Below are 21,315 nucleotides of genomic sequence, written 5' to 3' on the forward strand. Positions count from 1 at the left end.
AAATTTTGGAATTTTTTTTATTTGACGGTAAATGACTCAAAGAAGCACGATTTATTAAATATTTTTTGTTCGTGGGTACTGAAATATGATCAATTACGACAATAATGAGCGGTTGTTCATTAGAATCGAAATAAAAATATAGAAGTTATGAGTATTTTTGAAAAACATACAAAAAGTCAGTGTTTCAGAGTTTTGCCTTTCTCATATAGAAAGGTTATGCAATCGGTCGGAATTTCGGTCGGACTGTTACACCGAGACCCGCAGGGCCGAATCTCTTATACCATTCGACTCAGTTCGTCGAGATCGGAAAATTACTGTATGTGTGTGTAAGTCTGTATGTATGTATGTATATGTGCAAGTGTCAAACAATCTCACCGACTTTTCTCAGAGATGGTTGGACCAATTTGTACAAACTTAGTATCAAATGAAAGGTACTATCTTTCCATCGGTCGCTGTTGATTTTTTTATTGATCCGATTTCCAGTTCCAGAGTTGCAGATTGAAGATAACGATCACACAGCAAATTCCTATATACACTGGTACACCACCATGATGTCCAAATGATGAAATACATATTAAAATGTGTGCAACATTACTAGGATTTGCGTGTCTACATCATTGATGACCCATCGAAGTCGCTTTGACCACATTGGCCACCTATTATGGTTCTTGATGCCCCGACGAACTTACCAAGTCCCTAAGTTAATGTCATAACTATTTCTCAGAGAATTCTTTACCGATTTTTACAAATTTGGTCTCAAATGAAAGGTACAACGTTCCCATTGGCTGCTATTGAATTTCTAATTGATCCGACTTTCGGTTCCAGAATTACACTGTGATAAGCATAACCACGCATCAAATCCCGATTTCAACGTATACGGCGATGAATGTAAAAAGGTGATTTTTTTCCAAAATGTAACCACAACTGCTTAGATTTGTAGCTCTAGGCCACTAACAATTATTCAAAGTCGCGTTGGCCACATTGGCCACCATCGACGGTTCCGGAAGCCCCGACGGAAGAATCCAAATTCAGAATAACAGGAGCATCCATTTCTCAGTGATGACTGGACCGATATGACCAAACTTAGGTGTTACGTCACTTAAAACTGTTATTATATTTTATTTCTATTTGACTTCCGGTTACGACTCCGATGGGTCATCAACGATCTGGACTCGCAAATAACAGTAATGCTGCACACATTTTAATATGTATTGCATCATTTGGACATCATGGTGGTACCAGTTTATATATGAATTTGCAGTGTGATCGTACTCTTCAATCTGTTACTATGTTTTAATTGCCGCAAGGTTCTACTGTATTGATTTTGTTGGCTATTTTCGGCAAATTTGAGACTAAGAGAAACGAAAGCAATGAAATTGAAAGACGGATAGGTATTCTAGAGCGAATCAGTTATAAACTTAGAACGGAAAACTAGGACTAGACAGACTCATATGGACATGACCGAAAGAAAATGTGAAGAATACTTTGCCTTCTGCTAAGTAGGAGTTGGGCGTTGCACCCAAGTCTATCGCATGGTCTATGGTAGAACATAACTCATCATCATGTTTTACCGCCGACGTCGGTTTTCCGTTCTAAGTTTATAACTGATTCGCTCTAGAATATCTATCCGTCTTTCAACTTCATTGCTTTCGTTTCTCTAAGTCTCAAATTTGCCGAAAATAGCCAACAAAATCGATACAGTACCCTTCAATATGTAACTCCGGAACTGGAAATCGGATCAATAAAAAAATCAATAGCGACCGATGGAAAGATAGTACCTTTCGTTTGAGACTAAGTTTGTATAAATCGGTCCAGCCATCTCTGAAAAAATCGATGAGATTGTTTGACACATGCACATATACAAACATACATACACACACATACACACATACGATTATCGAAGTACTCTTCCCGTCTCGAGCCACAAGCCCCTGGCCACCTGCACTACGAGACAGTGCGGGCACGGTCGAAATGGTGGCTCCAGTGACGAATGAAGAACTACTCGCAGTGGCTAAATCCCTAGCAATGAACAAAGCTCCAGGGCCGGATGGAGTTCCAAACATCGCCCTCAAGTCAGCGATCATAGCGAACCCGAACATGTTCAGGCTAGCTATGCAGAGATGCCTTGACGAGTGCCGTTTCCCCGATAGATGGAAAAGGCAGAAATTGGTGCTGTTGCCGAAGCCCGGGAAGCCACCAGGCGACCCATCGGCGTACAGACCAATCTATCTTATCGACACGACTGGCAAACTGCTTGAGAGGATCATCCTCAACAGGCTAACCCCGTACGTGGAACGTACGGACGGTCTGTCAAGCAACCAGTTTGGTTTTTGAAAGAGTAAGTCTACAGTGGACGCTCTCAACTCAATGATAAATACTGCCGAGATAGCGATCCAACGGAAAAGTCGAGGTATTCGATACTGTGCGCTAGTAACACTTGACGTGAAGAACGCATTCAACAGCGCAAGCTGGGATGCCATCGCGCTCTCGTTACAGCGGCTTAGCCTACCGGTGGGTCTGTACCGGATCCTGGAAAGTTACTTCCAAAACCGAGTACTGCTATACGAGACCGATGCCGGTCAGAAAAGGGTTCCGATTACCGCCGGAGTCCCGCAGGGCTCGATCCTAGGCCCGGTGCTATGGAACCTCATGTATGACGGGGTTCTGAGACTGAAGTTCCCTCCTGGGGTCAAGATCTTCGGCTTTGCTGACGACGTAACCTTGGAGGTCTACGGGAAGTCAATCCCTGAGGTAGAACTAACTGCAGAACACGCGATCAACACGGTGGAGGAATGGATGAGGCCTGGAGCTCGCTCAGCATAAGACGGAGGTAGTTATCGTCAACAACCGCAAGTCGGCACAACATGCAGTTATCCATGTGGGAGAAGTCGCGATCACTTCACAGCGAAGTCTGAAGTCTCTCGGAGTCATTAAAGACGACAAGCTGACCTTCGGCAGCCATGTCGACTACACGTGCAAGAGAGCGTCGACTGCTGTTGCGGCACTATCGAGAATGATGTCCAACAGCTCAAAGGTGTGCGCCAGTAGACGTAGGTTACTGACAGGCGTTTTCGTATCTATCCTCAGGTACGGCGGCCCGTCATGGTCAAGAGCACTGAGGGTAACCAGTTACCTACAGAAACTGGAGAGCACCTACCGCGTGATGTGCCTCAGAGTGATATCTGCCTACCGCACGGTATCACACGATGCATCCTGCGTGATAGCGAGCATGATGCCAGTCGGGCTGGTCATTCGGGAAGATGAGGAGTGCTTTGAGCTACGTGGAAATAGGGGAGCCCGCGAGCGCACCAGGGCGACCTCGGTCGCCAGATGGCAGCGTGAGTGGGACAACTCCTCGAAAGGTAGGTGGACTCACCGGCTGATACCTAGCATATCGAGCTGGGTGGGAAGACCCCATGGGGAAGTTCACTTCCACCTGACACAATTCCTGTCAGGCCATGGCTGTTTCCGTCAGTACCTCCACAGGTTCGGGCACGCGGAGGTCCCAGTCTGCCCGGACTGCCCAGGTGTAGATGAAACTGCCGAACACATACTGTTCGTATGTCATCGGTTCGACGTCGAAAGAAGAGCAATGCTTGACGTCTGTGGCTGGGACACAACCCCTGATACCCTTATTCAGAGGATGTGTCAATCGGTGGAGAAGTGGAACGCAGTCTCGGCTGCTACCATCCAGATTGCCAGTAGGCTACAGGTAATCTGGCGAACCGAGCAACAGACGACGGGCACGGCTAACTAGTGATTGGTTAGCTGGAGCGAAAAGGCCAAGCGCAAAATAAGAGAGTGAATGGTCTGTTCATGCCGAGGCAGGTTGGCGCAGCGAATGGCAACCGCGTAAGGGGTAAACCCACCCACCCCGAAGCAAGACAGAAGAGTGAGTGTATAGGCGTATAAGTGGACTGCCTCATGCCAAGACGGGAGGGTCGTAGCGTAGTATGTTGGAACTAAGCTATCGATGCCTCATGGCGTGGCAGAGGAGTGAAAGGGTGAGCATCCAAGCCAGTCTCACACTGCATGTTAAGGGTGAGCATAAAAGTCAGCCTCACAGGTTGGTAGAGGCTAGCACAAAAGTCAGCCTAGCAAGGAATGAAAAAGGTGAGCACAAAAGTCAGCCTCGCATGGTATGTCAGAAGTGGGGCCTAAGAAAAATGTCCCACATGGGATGCCAGAGGGAGTGACAAAGGTACAATAGAGTGGCACGATTGAGAGTGAATCAGGTGATAGGGTGAGCACCCAAGTCAGCCTCACATGGTATGGGTAGGGCGAGCACAAAAGTAAGCCTAGCAAGGAATGAGTAAGGTGAGCACACAAGTCAGCCTCGCATGGAACGTAAAAGGTGAGCACAAAAGTCAGCCTCATGTGGGAGTGTTTGAGAGTGAATCAAAGTGCGATTGAGAGAGCACCCAAGTAAGCCTCATACAGGATGTATGAACGCGTGAGTGAGAGTGAATGAGTACATTTAGTACAGCCATCCCCCCAGAAGTAATCCCGAGAGGTAGTTCCTGGGAGGAATGATGGCGGAGCCCAATGGAGTTTAGTCGGTATTAATGGCTGGTCACCATTTGAGTCCGACACGCCCCCAGTGCTCCCCGTGCGGTAGATTGGACCCTACCAATAGCACGTGTACTGGGCTAGGACATAAAGGTCTTCTCCATTGTAAAAAAAAAAACACATACACACATACAGTCATATTACGATCTCGACGAACTGAGTCGAATGGTATAAGATATTCGGCCCTATGGGCTTCGGTTAAAAAGTCGAAATTCCGACCGATTGGTTATGGAAAGGTTATCCTTTCTATATGAGAAAGGCAAAGCTCTGAAAAACTGACTTTTTGTATGTTTTACAAAAATACTCTTAACTTCTATACTTTTATTTCGATTCCAATGAACAACCGCTCATTATTTTCGTAATTGATCATACTTCAATACCCACGAATAAAAAGTATTTAATAAATCGTACTTCTTTGAGTAATTTACCGTCAAATAAAAAAAAATCCAGAATTTTGCAGGAAATTACAATTATTTTTTAATTAATTACTGAATAGAGACCTAATTGTAATATTGACCAAAAATGTTCTAGGAATAATTGATAGGTCTTGTAATTGTCGATCAAATGATATTAAAATAATTAAAATCGGTAGAGTACAACTGGAGATAATTGTGATGAAGTGAGGGGCCAATTTTTTAAAATACAAAAACGGGTTTTTTCGCAATATCTCAAAATTTGTTCCATACAGAATTTTTTCAATCGCATTTTCGTTTTCAGCGGGCCATTTTACTGCAGAAATGATTAAAAAAAGTAGAGGATATCACAACTTTTTGAAATTTGTAAACTAGTGTTATTTGCAATAAGTAGTGCACAGATAAAATGAGAAGTTAATGTTGTATGAAATTGTCCACGAAAAGTGTAGTATTTTGGTTGAAAATGGTGGTAAGTTAGTAGTTAGGTGGTAGTATCATCGCATAATGTATTTATTTAGCATGTTTACGTCCGTTTAGTTCCCTACGTATAAGATGTGTCAGAGGTGGATGTTAAGCGCCATTTTGAAATCCAAGATGGTGACTCCCGGTTAATCAAATTTTTTTGCAACACCATCAGTATAGGAATTTTTAAAAATGACTGACGAGTGAGTGTCGATGGTTGATGTTTAGCGCCATTTCAAAATTAAAAATGGCGACTTTCGGTTTAACGAAGTTCGGAAAAACCTAATCATTAAGGTTATTCTAGGAATGGTTCGGATGAGTTGTTTCCAGAGCCAGATGTTTTACGCTATTCTAAAATCCAATTTGAAAACTTTACACGCAGAAAATTAAGCATATTTAAACCAAAAATATGTGTTATTGAATCCTATCATTTATTGTTTATTATTTCAAATAACAAACTTATTGATCTGGAAATATTTTTTTTTATCGCAACGGCAATAAAATTTTGTTTTCAATAAAATCATTTTTAATTTCAGTAATTTTGTTTTAATTTCAATAAAATATTTATTAAAAAATGGAATAATATTTTTTTTAAACAATAAATAAATTTTATTGAAATCAAAATAAATAAATTTACTGTCTCCCGACCAATAATATTGAATTTAATCCATGTTTTTATTGAACCTACAAATACTACCTATAAATCTAATCACAGTTTTTTCGAAATGGAGGTGACGAATAGGTATTAGAGGTCGATGTTGTTTGGGGTTTTATGTGATTAATCCAGAAATTATGACAAATTCAAATAAAGAATATTTGTTAAAGTTAATGGTTTACGGTTTTAGATCCCATTTACGGGAATATATTCCTAACAAGAAATTGTTATAAGCCAAGGTTAGGAAACAAGGAAAAATTTTCGCAAATATTCATCAATCCTATTCGAAAACAACTATACTGAATGAGTTACAGAATTATATTCATCTTGATTGGGTTAACCCTTTGCGACGCGAGTTTTTCATCTTGATTGGGTTAACCCTTTGCGACGCGAGTTTTTTTCATTGTTAATACTGTTATTTTTAGCTTTATATAGGTTTTAGGGGTCACTGATTCTGATTCTGACGTCAAAATGTAAAATTCAAAATTCGGATCCAGTATAACGACTATGCGACCAAAAAAAAAACCGCGAATCGAGTTTTATACTGACGGTAACAGAATTTGCCAAATTCGTAAAAATGGTTGCCATTTTCTAGGCGCCATTTAGAATTTTCGAATTCTGGCATCAGAATCGTAATCAGGGACCCCAAAAACTCTCGTTAATCGAGTTTTATGCGCATTTTTTTTCGAAAAAACTGACCTACGAAAAATTATTTAGTTCAATGTTTGAGATACTTTCAAAAAAAAAAGTTTATGTCTCTAGGACTTTTAATTCAGACACAGCCGAATTTATTGTAAAAAACGAGATTTTCGAGTTTTAATTGTTTATAACTAATAAGTAATTAACAAATTCACATTTTTTGTGCTAGTTATACTCCTTACATCTCTAAGAGTTGATTAAAGGAAGAAATCGTTTTTAGATATCAACGCCAACTAGAAATCCAATGAAAACTTAGGAGAAGTAAGTGGGACGTGTACGTCCCGCCGCGTCGCAATGTTTGAGGGGGTGGAGCTTCAAAGGTTTCAGCATGAAAAAAACACTTTTTTGAGATTTTTTTAAAACTTAGCGTGAAGCGAATTGATTGAATCTTTTATACATCACAGTGAATTATTTCGACAAACGACTCGGTGGCGAAGCTTTTTGTAGAACGCCTCTGGAAAACATAATTTGCGGTGTTACCTGCCATTCAAAAACTACTCAACCAATTTCAAACTTTGCATAAACATTCTATTACAAAAAATACCTAACTCCTACGTAGAGTTTTTAAGATAAATTTTCAATTAGGGTTTTTTTTACTCATTTAATTTTTTTTTCGCTTCGCGAAAAAATCCGCCTTTTTAGTAAACACCCCTTTAATCGAAAAATTGTCTCAAAAACTCAACATAGGAGTTAGATATTTTTGACATAGACTGTGTATGCAAAGTTTGAAATAAATCAGTTGAGTAGTTTTTGAATGGCAGGTAATGCCGCAAATCATGTTTTTTTCCAGAGACAAAAAGCTTCGTCACCGAGTTGCTTGTCGATAGTTTTGGTAAAAAAAAATACAGCATGTTATTGAAAAAATACACTATAATGTACAAAAGTTTTGATCAATTCGCTACACACAACGTTAAAAAAAAATCGAAAAAAAGTGTTTTTTACGCTGTAACCTTTATCCCCCCCCCCCCTTAAAGAAAATTTCGTTAAACCGGAAATCGCAATTTTCGATTGAAAAATGGTGCTAAACATTGTCCTCCGACACCCTCTTCAAAACCATTTCGAAAATACCCATATTGATTGTATTCTAAAGGACTTCAACTGAATCAAATTAATGTCGAAATATAAGTCTAAAAAGCAGGAATTTTATTTTTTTAAATCAGTAGAAAAAAACGCTAAATTTAACCAAAGCTGTCGTAAATTTAAAAAAATAACATTCTAAATTTAACTGCGAAAAAGTTTAAATTTAAAAGCAGAATGGCTTAAGTTCAAAACTGACATTTGTTGAAATCAACTGAGGAAAAAACTAGATTGAACAAAACAACCTCCCAAAAAATGGGCATATTTTTTCAGGAATTCAACTAAATAACTAGATAATTTTAATGCCAAAAAGGTTTGAATTTAGAGTATATATTAGTTGAAATAACAGAAAATACCACTAAATTCAGCACAAAATTTAGTTGAGAAGATGGTGAATGTGTCTCCGCTAAAAGTGACAGCATCGTTTTCTCGCCAAATCATCAGAGAAAACAGAAATTCCAACTAGCATTTTAGCTCTTTTCAGGAACATCGAGAACAACTAATCAAAATCAGCAAATTGAGAATTTGTTTAGTTGTCCTAAATAATAACTAATTCAATTCAGTAAATCAACTAAGGTTTTCGCATCTGAGCCGAATTTTGGTTCTCCGTGAATTAAAATACCTTATACAAACTACTCATTTCCTTTAACTTGATTTTTCGTGTATCGCAGGCCAGAAAGCAGCCATACAAATGAGCGACCGAAAATAAAAGTCGCAAGAACAGAACATGCTTCGTAAAACCTGTTTCAAATATATTAGAATATAAAAACCGGATATAAACTTCAAGCATAAAAGTCGGTCTGGGACATTCCTTTGTAAGAGTCGGGTAAAAAAACTTTCAGTAAAAAAAACAGAAAGAAATACATCCGATTCTTACAAAGTAGTTTTTGTTAACCGTCTTTTAATATTGAACATAAAGATATACGGATGCTCCTCCAAGCGATTTATTTATTTTTAAACGATTTTTATACTGGAGGTTCACCCTTGCCGAGTTATACGGGTGAGAACTTTTTAAGCGATTCTTATACTGAAAGATTTTTGTCCGATTTTTATGCTTGAAGTTTATTTCCGATTTTTATATTCTAATATGTTTGAAACGGGTTTTGCGAAGCATGTTATATCCTTGCGACTTTTAATTTCGGTCGCTCAAATGAAGGTATCATCTGAAATCAATCAAATCGGAGCCATATAGTTTAATCTGGTTTAAAAGTTAATCTGGTTTGATGAAATCCTCAGAGCTTACCGTTATCAAAGATCATCACTCCAGTATCATGTCAAAAGTTAACAGGGATCTTGGGTTGACAACGATTTTCGTGACCCGTATTGCTTGAGAGCTAAAGCTGGGCGCTGTTTCTCCGGTGTTGGCTCTATAGCCTCGACTCAATTTTGTGACCATTCTCCTTCATGGTCGTAAAGGAACCTAAGGCTTACATAAAACTGGGCATTTGGTTCGAATCATGATCCTTTCTTTTCCTAAATTGTGGCTTCATCTGGAACGTTCATTCGTGATGGGCAATACCTCCATTTCATTGTCTTCGACAGCGCTCACTCGTTCATTCGAAAAGCAACGTACGCTAGAAACCCGCGAAGATCTGACGATCATCACTTGGTGGAACATTGCTTCGATGTCTGCACAGATTACCACCTGTTTCTCTCGTCAAGTCGGGTCTTTTTAACATGATGTTCAAGGATACGCCGTCAACCTTTGCTGCCGCATCCGAGATGAGCCCTATTTTCCGATGCCTGGTCGGGTTAATGGTCGTACCCAGCGGTAGATATCAGTTCCTGCAAGGATCAAAACCGCAGAGCTATTTCACAGTTGCTTTGAATACATAGCCTTTCATCAAAAAAACTACAATTTGCTTTCGAATTTGGTCGTACGGTTCTGAGTTTTGCTTTTGTCCTTGAACTCGTCATCGTCCTTGCGATAACCTTGCTCGATAGTGTGTATTAACAAACATCTTCTCCTTCATTCTGAACCGAGAGTCGTTTTTGGATGTTTAGGGACAGCAGCGGCAAACATTGTCACACCGCTTGTAGCTGATGCAATTTGTGTCATATACTCACCGAACACATTAAGATCAATTTTTGACATTTGCTGCTGGTGCCTAGTTAAAATTAACGTTCGCAGCGAGTTTGTCGCACAATAGAGTTCGAGAGATGTTTTCTATGCCAACTGCTTTCAAATGTCCACAAAGATCTTGGACTACTAAACCGAAAGTCACCAAAGAGTCCAACTTGTCCGCCTTTGTGGCTGGGGTGGGTCGAACTTTGGCAAACGTCGTATGAACAATTTGCTTCGGTCATTCGTACTACAGCTTGAATGATGTGAAACCGGTGGCATCGTTGATGAATGTAGGCGGCTCACTGATTCTGTTGCACTTCCATTAAGCGATCTTTGCAAACGGAATAAATTTTCGAAATCGATGACTCACACGTCAGACGACAAATTCAGTGCTACTGCTCCTAATTCAAATGCTCACAAACAAAGTAAACTAGGCCAATAACTCGGTTATTGGAAGTATATTTTAAATATTATTAGTAATTATTATTTTCGCAAAGTATTTCAACTACTAAGAATTTCAACAACTTCTCTATCCAGTCCAACTGACATGTTGAGTTCGGTCTGTTTCTACCTACTCGTTCGTCTGACAGTTCAAATCTCACCACGGTGACTCAATAGGTTTGACTTTTGATATTGAGAGGTAAAGTCGACACAGTTCACCCGTAACATAACCCCATGAAGTAGATTGCCAGATTGACATAATTTTATCCGCTTATTCTTTGTATTCAACGTGTACTTACATTTTCTGGTTGAGAGGATATTACTGGTGTACTGTTATTAACCGCTGGCTTGTTTTCATTAACGGCAATAACAGACTGCTGATTTTGGTCAGTGCGAGGGGTTGGTGCTATTGGTACCTGGTTAGCCTGATGCGGTGGATATGCTGTGTAGAATCCCATCGGTTCTGTTTTAATTTGCTCGAACATACTAATTGTGGCTAGAATCTCACTGGTAGGGGGTACAGGCAACCGCCCGACCCCCCAATGACTAGGGAAACTAATTTTGATCTAGTGGTTTCTTATATATGCTCCATACTATAGTCATTAACGGTAAACAAACTGAAATGAAGCAGAAGAAAAAAATAGTTGTAAAAACATCCTATAAAACAATATGGAATTTATATAATAGAATACAATTGCAAGAAAGCTTTAGGGTTCAACTGAGAAAGCCTCAAACAGCGGCCATCTTTGAAAATAAAAAAAATCAGTTTTTTCGCTACCCTTTACACAGTTTCCTAGAAAATCAATCATTGTATTCGGACCATTGTTAGAATACGACTGATTGATTTTCGTGAAAATATTGCCAACGGTGTTAAAAAACTGCTTTCTTCGTTTCCAAATATGACCGCTTTTTGAAGCTTTCTCAGTTGAACCACTGAGAACTGACATACAAGTAAAGTTTTCAACTTGTGTAAGAAATAAAACTGTCGCTTTGAAATGACAACAGCAAATAGCAACTTGCCACTGGTCGGCGCTTCGATCGGCCAGCAATCGCTATACGGGACTTGTATGCAAACTTGGATACAATGGTGACTCACGCATGCAAAACTGTATGCGATGGTGATTTTTAACGTATTTTCATTTAAATGTTTACACAGGTTTTTCGGGAAAGTTTGTTCTAGGTTATATGTCTGTTCTCTGTGGTTGAACCTACCATAAAAGATTTGATACAATCTTTGGAAACAGGATAAAACACAACCACAATGACATTGAAAATGCAGTTTTTTCAAGAGCGTGCGTGTCTTCAGTAAAACCAGGTTACGGCATAAGCTAGTTTACTCCCCAATTCTATATGTTACGATTTGTTATACACCCTTCCCGTAAACATAATTTATCATTTGTCCTCCGACAATAGCCAATTCCAGTACAACACCATGCTCTCTGCTATGCTTTTAGTCTAATCGATTATGTCAATTAATGAATTATTTCTTAGCATTAATCGATTACAATTAGCAACTTTGTAAAACATAATCGCTACACTCAGCGCTCCACTGAGGGTAAACCCACGCTCTCTAAATTAGATATTTGGCTTTGCAATGAAATATGAAATATTATTCTTTTTTACATAATATGTTACAAAACTACCACGTTATAGTAAAATTCACTTCCTAATACTAAAGTTCTAGTATTTAAATTTTCAGTTTTCTATTATATACAGCCCGGGGACAACTTGACAGCTCCCATATATTGAACTCATAAGCAAATTTTGTGGTGATTTGGTGATGTCATGGTGGCTCGAATGGAACAAAATTTAAAAAAGGCGCATCCCATCTATTATTTTCTATATCTGTAAAAAATGAAATTTATTTCGCTGTTCAGCTTGAGCTTGTGCGACCACCCCAGGCTGCTACTCCGTTATCGATCTGGACTAGCTGAAGTTGCACAGTGAATCAGTAGATAATTATGCTTGGGAGTAGCGAAACATCTTTCAATGTGCAACTCCTGGTAATCCTAAAGTGTTTATTGATCAACACCGGCGCGTGCCAGACCCGAACGTAGATCGCGGAAGGAAAGGGAAGGAATTGTTAGTCCGATACTTGCTTTTGCTAGAGGCCGTATATACTACTGCGCACTCCACAAGTATCACGGAAGGAGGATATTTGTTAGTAAGTATAAAAGTTGGATTTACCGACGCCAGAGAGGTGACTCCACTATCTGGACGAGATATCGATCCATTAACTCATGGACCGGAGACCAACGGCTTTACTTCCCTTCCAAAGAAAGACCTGATCACTGATTTACTCACCTCAGAAAAATCTCAACGACCTCGGCTGGGATTGAACCCAGACCAACTGGAATGAGTGGCGGTCACGCTTACCACTCAACCACCGGCGCCGTCCACCAAATTTATTTCGCTGTTCAAATTAGAAACTGTCCATACCTTAACAGAAACATAGATTCCATTTTGGATCTAAATAATCCAAGAAAAATAAATCGATTTTCAGAAATACAAGAAGATGGCCTTCAAAATCGAGCCACCTCCACTTATATTGAAATTTCCGAAAATCTTCAGAATCGAACCAAGATGAAATCCTCCGGTAGACGCCGTTCAATTAGTTTTCTGTCGGGCTGGAGCTAATTAATATACGAAATGAATTCTGAAGGGATCCGTACCAAAACCATCGCAACATCTTTTGGATAGAATTATTGCAAAAGTCGAACAAAAATTTGGCAAGAGTCGAACATAATTGTATATTTCTGGCAGAATTCTGGTAAAAGCGCACAAATTTTGTTAACTGTGTAGAAAATCCGACATATTACGTTTATATTCCCAAATAACATTCTAGAGTTCTTGACGTTCTTAATTAATTTGAAACAAGATGTCCTATGTTCACGAATTGTTAGGCTTAGTGATTTACTTTCATTGGCCGAAATGATTTTCATTCATATTTCTCGGCCAAAAAGTACAAATGATTTACCGATTACACACTTCACACAACAATAAAACCAAAAAAAACAACGACTTCCAGTTACATTTATAATAAGATTTATGTACCTTGCTGACAGTTTCCAGTTAGGGATAAATTTATTCTCTAATAATTGTTTTCTTTATTCACATTTTGGAATACGCTTTTTCTAAATGTTGTTCTTGCTGCATTGACGGCGTTCATAACACACGTAACGAAACACGCTTTTCTCTTGAAACTATTTCGTTTCGTTGTTCGTGGTACTCGTACGGAGAATGCATACTAGCGCCACCATCAAATTAGTGGTACATATATGAAACAAGCACTATCTGTCAAGTTGTCCCCGGGCTGATTATATAACTGTCACAATTACGAATCTAGAACTGTACTATAGCAACCAATAAATATAATGGCAGCGTACACCAGTTTTAATTTTTGAAATAATAAAGCAATAAGCAAGGTGTTTGTTTCCGTTCCAGTTTTGCTTTGAACCTCCTGTATAAAATACTATGCTACTTAATATGCCTATGGAATTTGAACAACATACAATAATAATGTTTGCAAACCTGGGATAAAAATTAATCGATGTTTTCTCTTCGTCAGACGGCTTTACTTTTAGGTTGACTACCAAAGATCGCTTTAGTTTAACCTTTTTAAAATCATAAACCTCCGCTCTAACATAAACCCTCACCAACATCTTCAACACATCCCCGCATTTCAGTAGACGCAAACCAAATTAAGTTTTCCCGTGCTTTGAGCATGCAGAAACATGCCAGTGCCAAAAACACATCACGTATATCCACAATATAAAATGTATGTGCCAATGGGCTCACTACCCTACGTGCATACCAACCGTGAAAAACCATTGGCGTCTCATTAACCTAACGCGCACACTATCATAAAAATAAATTAATTTGTCCCCTTTGTCCCAGTCCCAACACAAACAAACAAGCGGCATACAAACACCCTACAGCAGTGTTGCCACAATTAAATCTGTACTGGGAGTTGAAAAATCTTTTCCATCTGTACTCTTCGATAGGAAAATCTGTACCGGATTCTGTTTTAAAAAAAATCATTTTTCTTATAGATATTTTTCATTCGGGGAAATCAACCAGACATTCTGACTCGGTTGTTTTATTTGAGCTGGAATTCCGCAAGAAACTAATTAGAATTCCGAATGAGTTTGACTGGGTAATGTCAATACAGCTCAAATTTGTTAGTTGGGTCAGGACTGCGCCCCAACTAGCAAATCGTATCCGTTAATTGGAACAACTGACAGCTGGCAAAAATTACCCGAGGGAAACGCTGATTTTTGTATTTCTTTCAATAAAAAACAAACTGAAATATTTACGGTTCACAAAAGTTGGGTGTTTCTTTCCAGTTTAAAGTTGATTTTTGTGACAAAGTATGTCATTAGTGTTCTTTTTGCCATCAATTTTTTTTTTTGATAAATTCCTTCACATAAAACAGTAAATGGATACACCGTCGGAAAAAAACCAAAAAAGCGCAAGCTTACTTCGTTGCTACTAGCTAAAAATCATTGGATAATGTGATTGAATACATCAGATATGACCTTCACAAGTTAGTAAACCCACCTCTCTGCGACAGAAACTAATTGATGCTAAATGGAAAAAGCGAAACATTTAACACATTTATTTCGCTAAAAACATTCCGGAATATGAATTCAAAAAATAATAAAATTCCATTGAATTTCAAAGTATGCTTTTTTCCTAGATCGCCACAGAAATCAACCAATAAGCCCCTTGAAATCGATGATATTCAAACGTCAATCAGTTTTTGACTGTCAGTTTTGACATAAGAGTGTCTTTTAGTTGGGGCATTCCCCAACTAACGAACAGCCCATCTAGCGAACCCCCAACTAACGAATTTGCGCTGTATCAGCACTAGCTCAAATTCTCTCTGCTAGAGCACTCTAGTTAGAGTGTGGCCAAGAGGCCATGACGTATCCAAACGAACATGAAATTTGACGTATTTCTATTGTGTATACGTCAAATTCCATGTTCGTTTGGATACGTCATGGCCTCTTGGCCACACTCTAACTAGAGTGCTCTACTCTCTGCCACTTTGTGTGCAGTGGCGGCAAGAAGCTGAGAAGGGGCTGGTAATATATTCTGGTTGCAATTGAAAATCGAAATAGTGAACTTGCGCCTTTCGGTTTTTCTCCTATTTTCAGCGTACGCAACTAAAGCGCAACTGGTGTAAATGATGCGCAACTTGGTTCTCTAACATGTACACAAGATGCGCACTAGACTGCCCAGGAAAATAATGAATTTTTGAAAACGCAATCGGCCCACCCCTGATTCGATTCCTAGTCCCACCAGGAGTACTTGCACTAAATTTGAAGCAAATCGGACAAGTCTAGCTATCGGACCAACGTGCTTGAAGTTTGTATGGGAATTTTCTACAATTTACATGGAGAAAACCCACTAACTCGCATTTTTGCCGCTAGGTGGCAGCGCATGTATCGTATTATCACTGTGTGTGAAAACAAGAAAGATAATTTAATTATCTACAACTTTGCCAAAGACTGCTAGTGAATCCAGCTTTGTTAAAAGAAGTTATTAAACTTTTAACGAAGTGATGTCTGAGTCAGTTTTGCATGGGGCCTAGCAGTGCATGGTTGTGTATTTGTAATCGATTCCCACAAACTATGCATTTTTGTGATATAATCGATAGGTTTAGCTCAATAGTATGTTCCGAAGAATTGTAAGACGTAATACGAGTTATGTTTTGGTTGGAAAATTTTAGTTCCAGCTGTGACCGCATAGAGGGCACCAACACTAACTTTTCATACAAAAGAGATAGACTATCAAGATGTTCGGAAGAATTATTGGAAAATGTCTGTTTTACAACTTTGTGGAAGACACCTAATTTCTATCTCTTTCCGTTGAAAAGTTAGTAATGGCGCCCTCTACGTGGTGAAATGTGGAATTAAAACGTTGTGACTAAAACATGGCTCTTATTATTTACTACAATTCTTCTGAATATACCATAGAGCTAAATCTTATGGTTATTTCATAAAAATGTTTAGTTCGCGCAAATCGAGTACTGATATACAACCATGCACTGCTAGGCCCCATGCAAAACTGGCTCAGATATCACTTTACTAAAAGTTCAATAACTTCTTTTAACAAAGCCGAATTCACTAGCAGTCTTCGGCAAAGTTGTAGACAATTAAATTGTCTTTCTTATTTTCACTTACAGTGATAATGCGATACATACAGTGCCACCTTGCGGCAAAAATGCGAGTTAGTGGGTTTTCTCTATGTAAATTGTCGAAAAATCCCATACAAACTTCAGGCACGTAGGTCCGGTAGCTAGACTTGCCCGATTTACTTCAAATTTGGTGCAAGTACTCCTGGTGGGACTAGGAATCGAATCAGGGGTGGGCCGATAGGGGTCATTTTTTTCCTGTCACTCTAATGCGCACTAGTTGCCCATTCTTCAAATAGGGAAAAAAAGCAAAAGGCGCAAGTTCAATATTTCGATTTTCAACTGCAACCAGAATAAATAGGATGCAAGAAACCTGCTTGCAGGAATTCAAATAAATCAGGTCAGAGTAAACGTAGGCACTCCGAGAAAATTTGCTCGGTTTTCACTTACACATCATCCCTTTGATTTGCTGGAAGCAGGTTTCTCGCATATCACATTCTAATGGCAGCTTCAGTTCAAGCTCAATCAGTACCAGCACCACTTCAGATTCATGCCATCACTACTGCCTAACTCAACGTATACTTGCTGTTTACCGGGATTCATCGCACGGTTAAAATATTTTACCTTGCTGTCATGTAAAAAAAAATCTGTACTAATCTGTACTTTTTTACAAAAATCTGTAATCTGTACCGCACACGCAACCATAAAATTACCTACAGAATAAGTTATTTTAACTTAAATTTAGGTACTTTTGAGCTGTGCGTCGCTTTCGCACTTATTAATGTTGTCAAAAACAAAACGAGAGATTCGACTCAGTCGAGGTATTCCGTGCAGTAAGGTACTTTTGAGTTGTTTGGGGTATACTCAAAATTTGGTATATTCAACTTAAATTTAAGTAAATTAAACTCAAGGTTGAGTTATTATTTATGCCGTAGTTAAATGGAAACTACCTTCAACACGGTTTACTTAATTTAGCTTCCTGCACGATACCACGAGATTGAGTCAAAAGTACTTAATTTTAGGTAGTTTCTCGGTGGCGTGTACAGAATCTGTAATAAAAATGCTTCAAAAATCTGTACCTTTCTAGATAAATCTGTACTTGTGGCATCACTGGTTTGGCCCACAGTTTCCACACCGTGGTTTGACGTTACAATTTTTCGTACCGTGCCCGATGTTTAGGCACCGCTGGCACTTAGAGCACTCTAGTTAGAGTGTGGCCAAGAGGCCATGACGTATCCAAACGAACATGGAATTTGACGTATACACAATAGAAATACGTCAAATTTCATGCTCGTTTCGATACGTCATGGCCTCTTGGCCACACTCTAACTAGAGTGCTCTACTGACATTGGGTGACGTTACTGTTTGACGGACGATATGGCTCCCAACGAACTATCACAGAGAACAGACGTCCATCTTCAGCATTCAACTTGTGTAAAATCTCTAACGATTTCGAAGGTAGTTGGGATATCCAAACCAGGTGCGCTACTGTCGTCATGTTTTTTTGTGGCTGAGTTCGACAGAATTGGCAGCGGTTATTCCTCAACCCAGTCCAACTAGTCCGGAACCGGTTCGGACTTCCAGTATGAATTCCAGCTCAAATGCATGAACCGATAGAAACTGAATCAGTTGTTTTCTTTGAGTAAGATTCCATACTGAATCCATTCAGGATTTCGAACCGGTTCCGGAATGTATTTGACGGATAGTTGGGATAAGTTGGTTTGGCGGCGCTAGTGTTTATCGTATATTAATTCAAATGTTTATACACGTTTTTTAAATATTTTTGTTCAATCATGGATGTCTGTTTGATGGAACTATTATTGAGTTGATGGAGCGGACTGCCTGGAGAGCATTTAGCGAAACTGTTCCCTTTGTAAAATTCACGAGGTATAAACAGTCGCGGAATTTTCTGATATTTTCACGACGGGTCATCTGGACGACGCTTACTACGTTTAATTTGTAGTGGTTACGGAGCTCTAGCTCGATGTCGCTTGTTTTCATATTCGGTGATCCTCGCGCTACCGCCTTAAATGGTTTTCAGCAGGTATGTCGTGGGTGAAGAATTCGGCATTGCAATTTTTCAGGTAGCTCGTAATATTAACGAACTCGCTTTTTGTGTGCACACTAAGCTTGGTGCCTATTCCGCAAATTTTGAATTCGGCTGACATTTCCAAGTTTTTTGTTGAGCTTTCCAAGCGATAGTGATGGTTGGCCGAAATTTTATTTTCACTTCGGGTGAATTTTTGCACGAGACGCTCGGTACGGGCAGACCCTGTTCACCTGTTAACTTTGACAAAATTCAGTCTTCAGTTCAGAAACTCCATCGAACGAGTTCACATAGAACTAATCATATGCCCATTTCATACGCTCACACTACTACATAGTATCGTAATGCGCGCGCATATGCGACTGGTCATTTTTTCTGTTCTTCGCTTCAATGCACACGGCGCGTTTGGGAATATCGTTCTGCTCGCACCAACATGAGAACGAAGAGAAGGGCAGATAAAACGAAACCATCAAAGAGAAAGGAGCACATCCTCCCAGTCAGCAAATTTTCTGGCAGAGATCGCTCTGCTAGATATCTGTAAGTCTTGGTTTGGCAGCCCTGTCAGATTTCTGCGCGTATCCTGTCGGGTTAGTTAGGCTAGGGCAAACTCCGTTTCGCTCACGTTTTCCGGCAAACTTTAACAGGAACCGAGCAAAACCCCAATTCCAACCTGGTAGAATTTAGCACGAATCGAGCAAAACATCTGACAAAGATGTTGCAGGAAGCGTGCAGAGATCTTGGCCGTACATTTCTGGCTGGATTCTGGATAAAAGTGAGCAGCATCGGTTGCTTTAACCGCTTTTGTCAGAAACGGTTGTTGCATTTGAGCGAATTCGTTGCCAGAATTCTCGCACAAATCGCGCAAAATGCTCGCAGAAACTCTGCCAGCATCAATTTCGCTTTGCTCAACTTTTGCTAACTTTCTGCTTGCCACGCTGATCTGAAGCGGTAAAGAATAGACCTTTCTCGTCCGACCTAACCCCCTTTTTTTCTTATTTTTATTCAAAGACTACACATTTTTAAGAATATTTCCGCTGAAATGAGACTTTTTAGAGCTATCGTGATTTTTAATGATTTTTTTAATGCAAGAATGTTGAGTATTTTTTTTCACCTTTGCAAGAATGGTGGGACTCAAAATATGTGTTTAGGCAGCACTGTTTTGTATATTTTTGCTTGGCTTCCTGGCAACGCGGCAAATGAAGTGCTACCGCTCAGTCGGACTTAAACTAGGGATAGCCCCTATGTTTGAGTAAGCCGGGCAAACGAGTGGATCACAGGTTTGTTTGCTTTCGACGGCGGGTCGGTGTCCACCTCGCCCGGCGGAGCATCAGCGGCTTTGCGCCGCTTCGGTTCCTAGGCCTCGGTTATGCGGCTAAGCCGCATCGAAATAGTACCCCTCAAACATTCTAACTAGAATCGGTTGTGTCACCGGAGCCGGAATACGACTTAGAACCAGCCAGCATGCCGGCTGAACTTAACTGGGAAGTTTAGTAAAATTTAACCTGGAAAAAAAATTCTGGCAACGCTCCAGCACCCCGTTGAATTCTAACGATTTCACCACCTGGGCGCCAGGTTGACGATATGAAATGAACTTTGTTTATTTTCGACAAGTCTCGGTACTTTTTCAAATGGACGTAAGTAACAATGAGAGATTCTCTTTGAGGTCTTTCTCTTCTGTTCATTACTCGGCCATTTCAACATTTACTACTCTACTCTTTGCATAATATTGTAGTAAAAACCGTCGGCTTTCGATATGTACTGGAAAATTAGTACAAAGTGTTGTAATGACGTCGTAATAAACGAAAGAGAAAGTAAACAAAGAGAGGCTCTCAATGTTACTTACGTCCATTTGAAAAAGTACTCGAGAAGTTTTGATTCGAGCCAACAACATCCAGCCGTACAAAGTTCATTGGTTATGTAAACAAACTAAAGTGAACCTCTCGGTGGAGAACGTTGCATGGTAATGTTTAACCTCACTTTTTTGACAGTTCAAAGAGATTATTTACATGATCTTGGAATTTTTGTTGATTCGATCATAGTATGAGAAACTTGGTTTGGTTCGCTGCCAAATGTTAACACTTTCCCAACAAGTTCGCTCAGCTGTATTTTTTAATAGATGTCGGCATCATATATTGTTCCGTTAAATTTAACATTTTTACTTTTCTTGTACATGATTCATTGAAGAAGCAAGCAATTTCTAGCCAAACATTTGAAAAAGGCCTACTGCCAAATGCAAACAAATCGAATTTTGATGTTCTCTTTTAAAATCCTGTTTTCTTTTTCTTTTTTCTGTTCATTTTATCTCTTGTCTTGCATAGCCACTCTTTCTTCCTCACATATTTTAAATGGACTGGCTACATTTGACAGTCCCCCCTGACTGCATTTGACATTAGGTTTTTTTTGTATCCACACTTTCCGTCCCAGTTAAAAACTATCTATCTGGCCATGTACATAAACATAACGCAACAATGGATTATGAAGAATTTTGATAATGATATTATAACAAATTATAAAAGAGCCCGGCTGATATAAAAGTCCTAACTAGCAATTCACTTATTATAAAATGATTATAAAGGATTATTGCAACTGATTCCAAAAGGATTATAAAGGCAGTGAAATACGTACTCAATGAATTAAGGGGTGTGTCTGATGTAAACAATATGCGCTATCAAACTAAATAAAACAGTATTCAATTTTTAAACAGAATTATAATGAATTCGACCAAAACTTCTTTTGCCTTTTTCTCAT

At 39.4% G+C, this 21,315-nt stretch overlaps 1 protein-coding gene across 9 annotated transcripts in view; it reads right to left on the reverse strand.

Annotated features, from left to right (window-relative positions):
* LOC131693897 (zinc finger protein OZF-like) overlaps window positions 1-21,315 on the reverse strand; it is a 411,867-nt gene that overhangs the window by 307,727 nt on the left and 82,825 nt on the right. For 8 of the 9 annotated variants that reach the window (XM_058982156.1, XM_058982160.1, XM_058982155.1 and 5 more), the window contains one exon: window positions 10,681-10,998. The exons of the other annotated variant lie outside the window; for it this stretch is intronic. In XM_058982156.1, coding sequence (XP_058838139.1) covers window positions 10,681-10,866 — 186 coding nt within the window. In that variant the 5' untranslated portion in view covers window positions 10,867-10,998. The remainder of the gene's footprint in view (window positions 1-10,680; window positions 10,999-21,315) is intronic. 9 annotated transcript variants of the gene reach the window in all.

This window comes from Topomyia yanbarensis, chromosome 3 (genome assembly GCF_030247195.1).
Source record: "Topomyia yanbarensis strain Yona2022 chromosome 3, ASM3024719v1, whole genome shotgun sequence".
Lineage (NCBI taxonomy): Eukaryota > Metazoa > Arthropoda > Insecta > Diptera > Culicidae > Topomyia > Topomyia yanbarensis.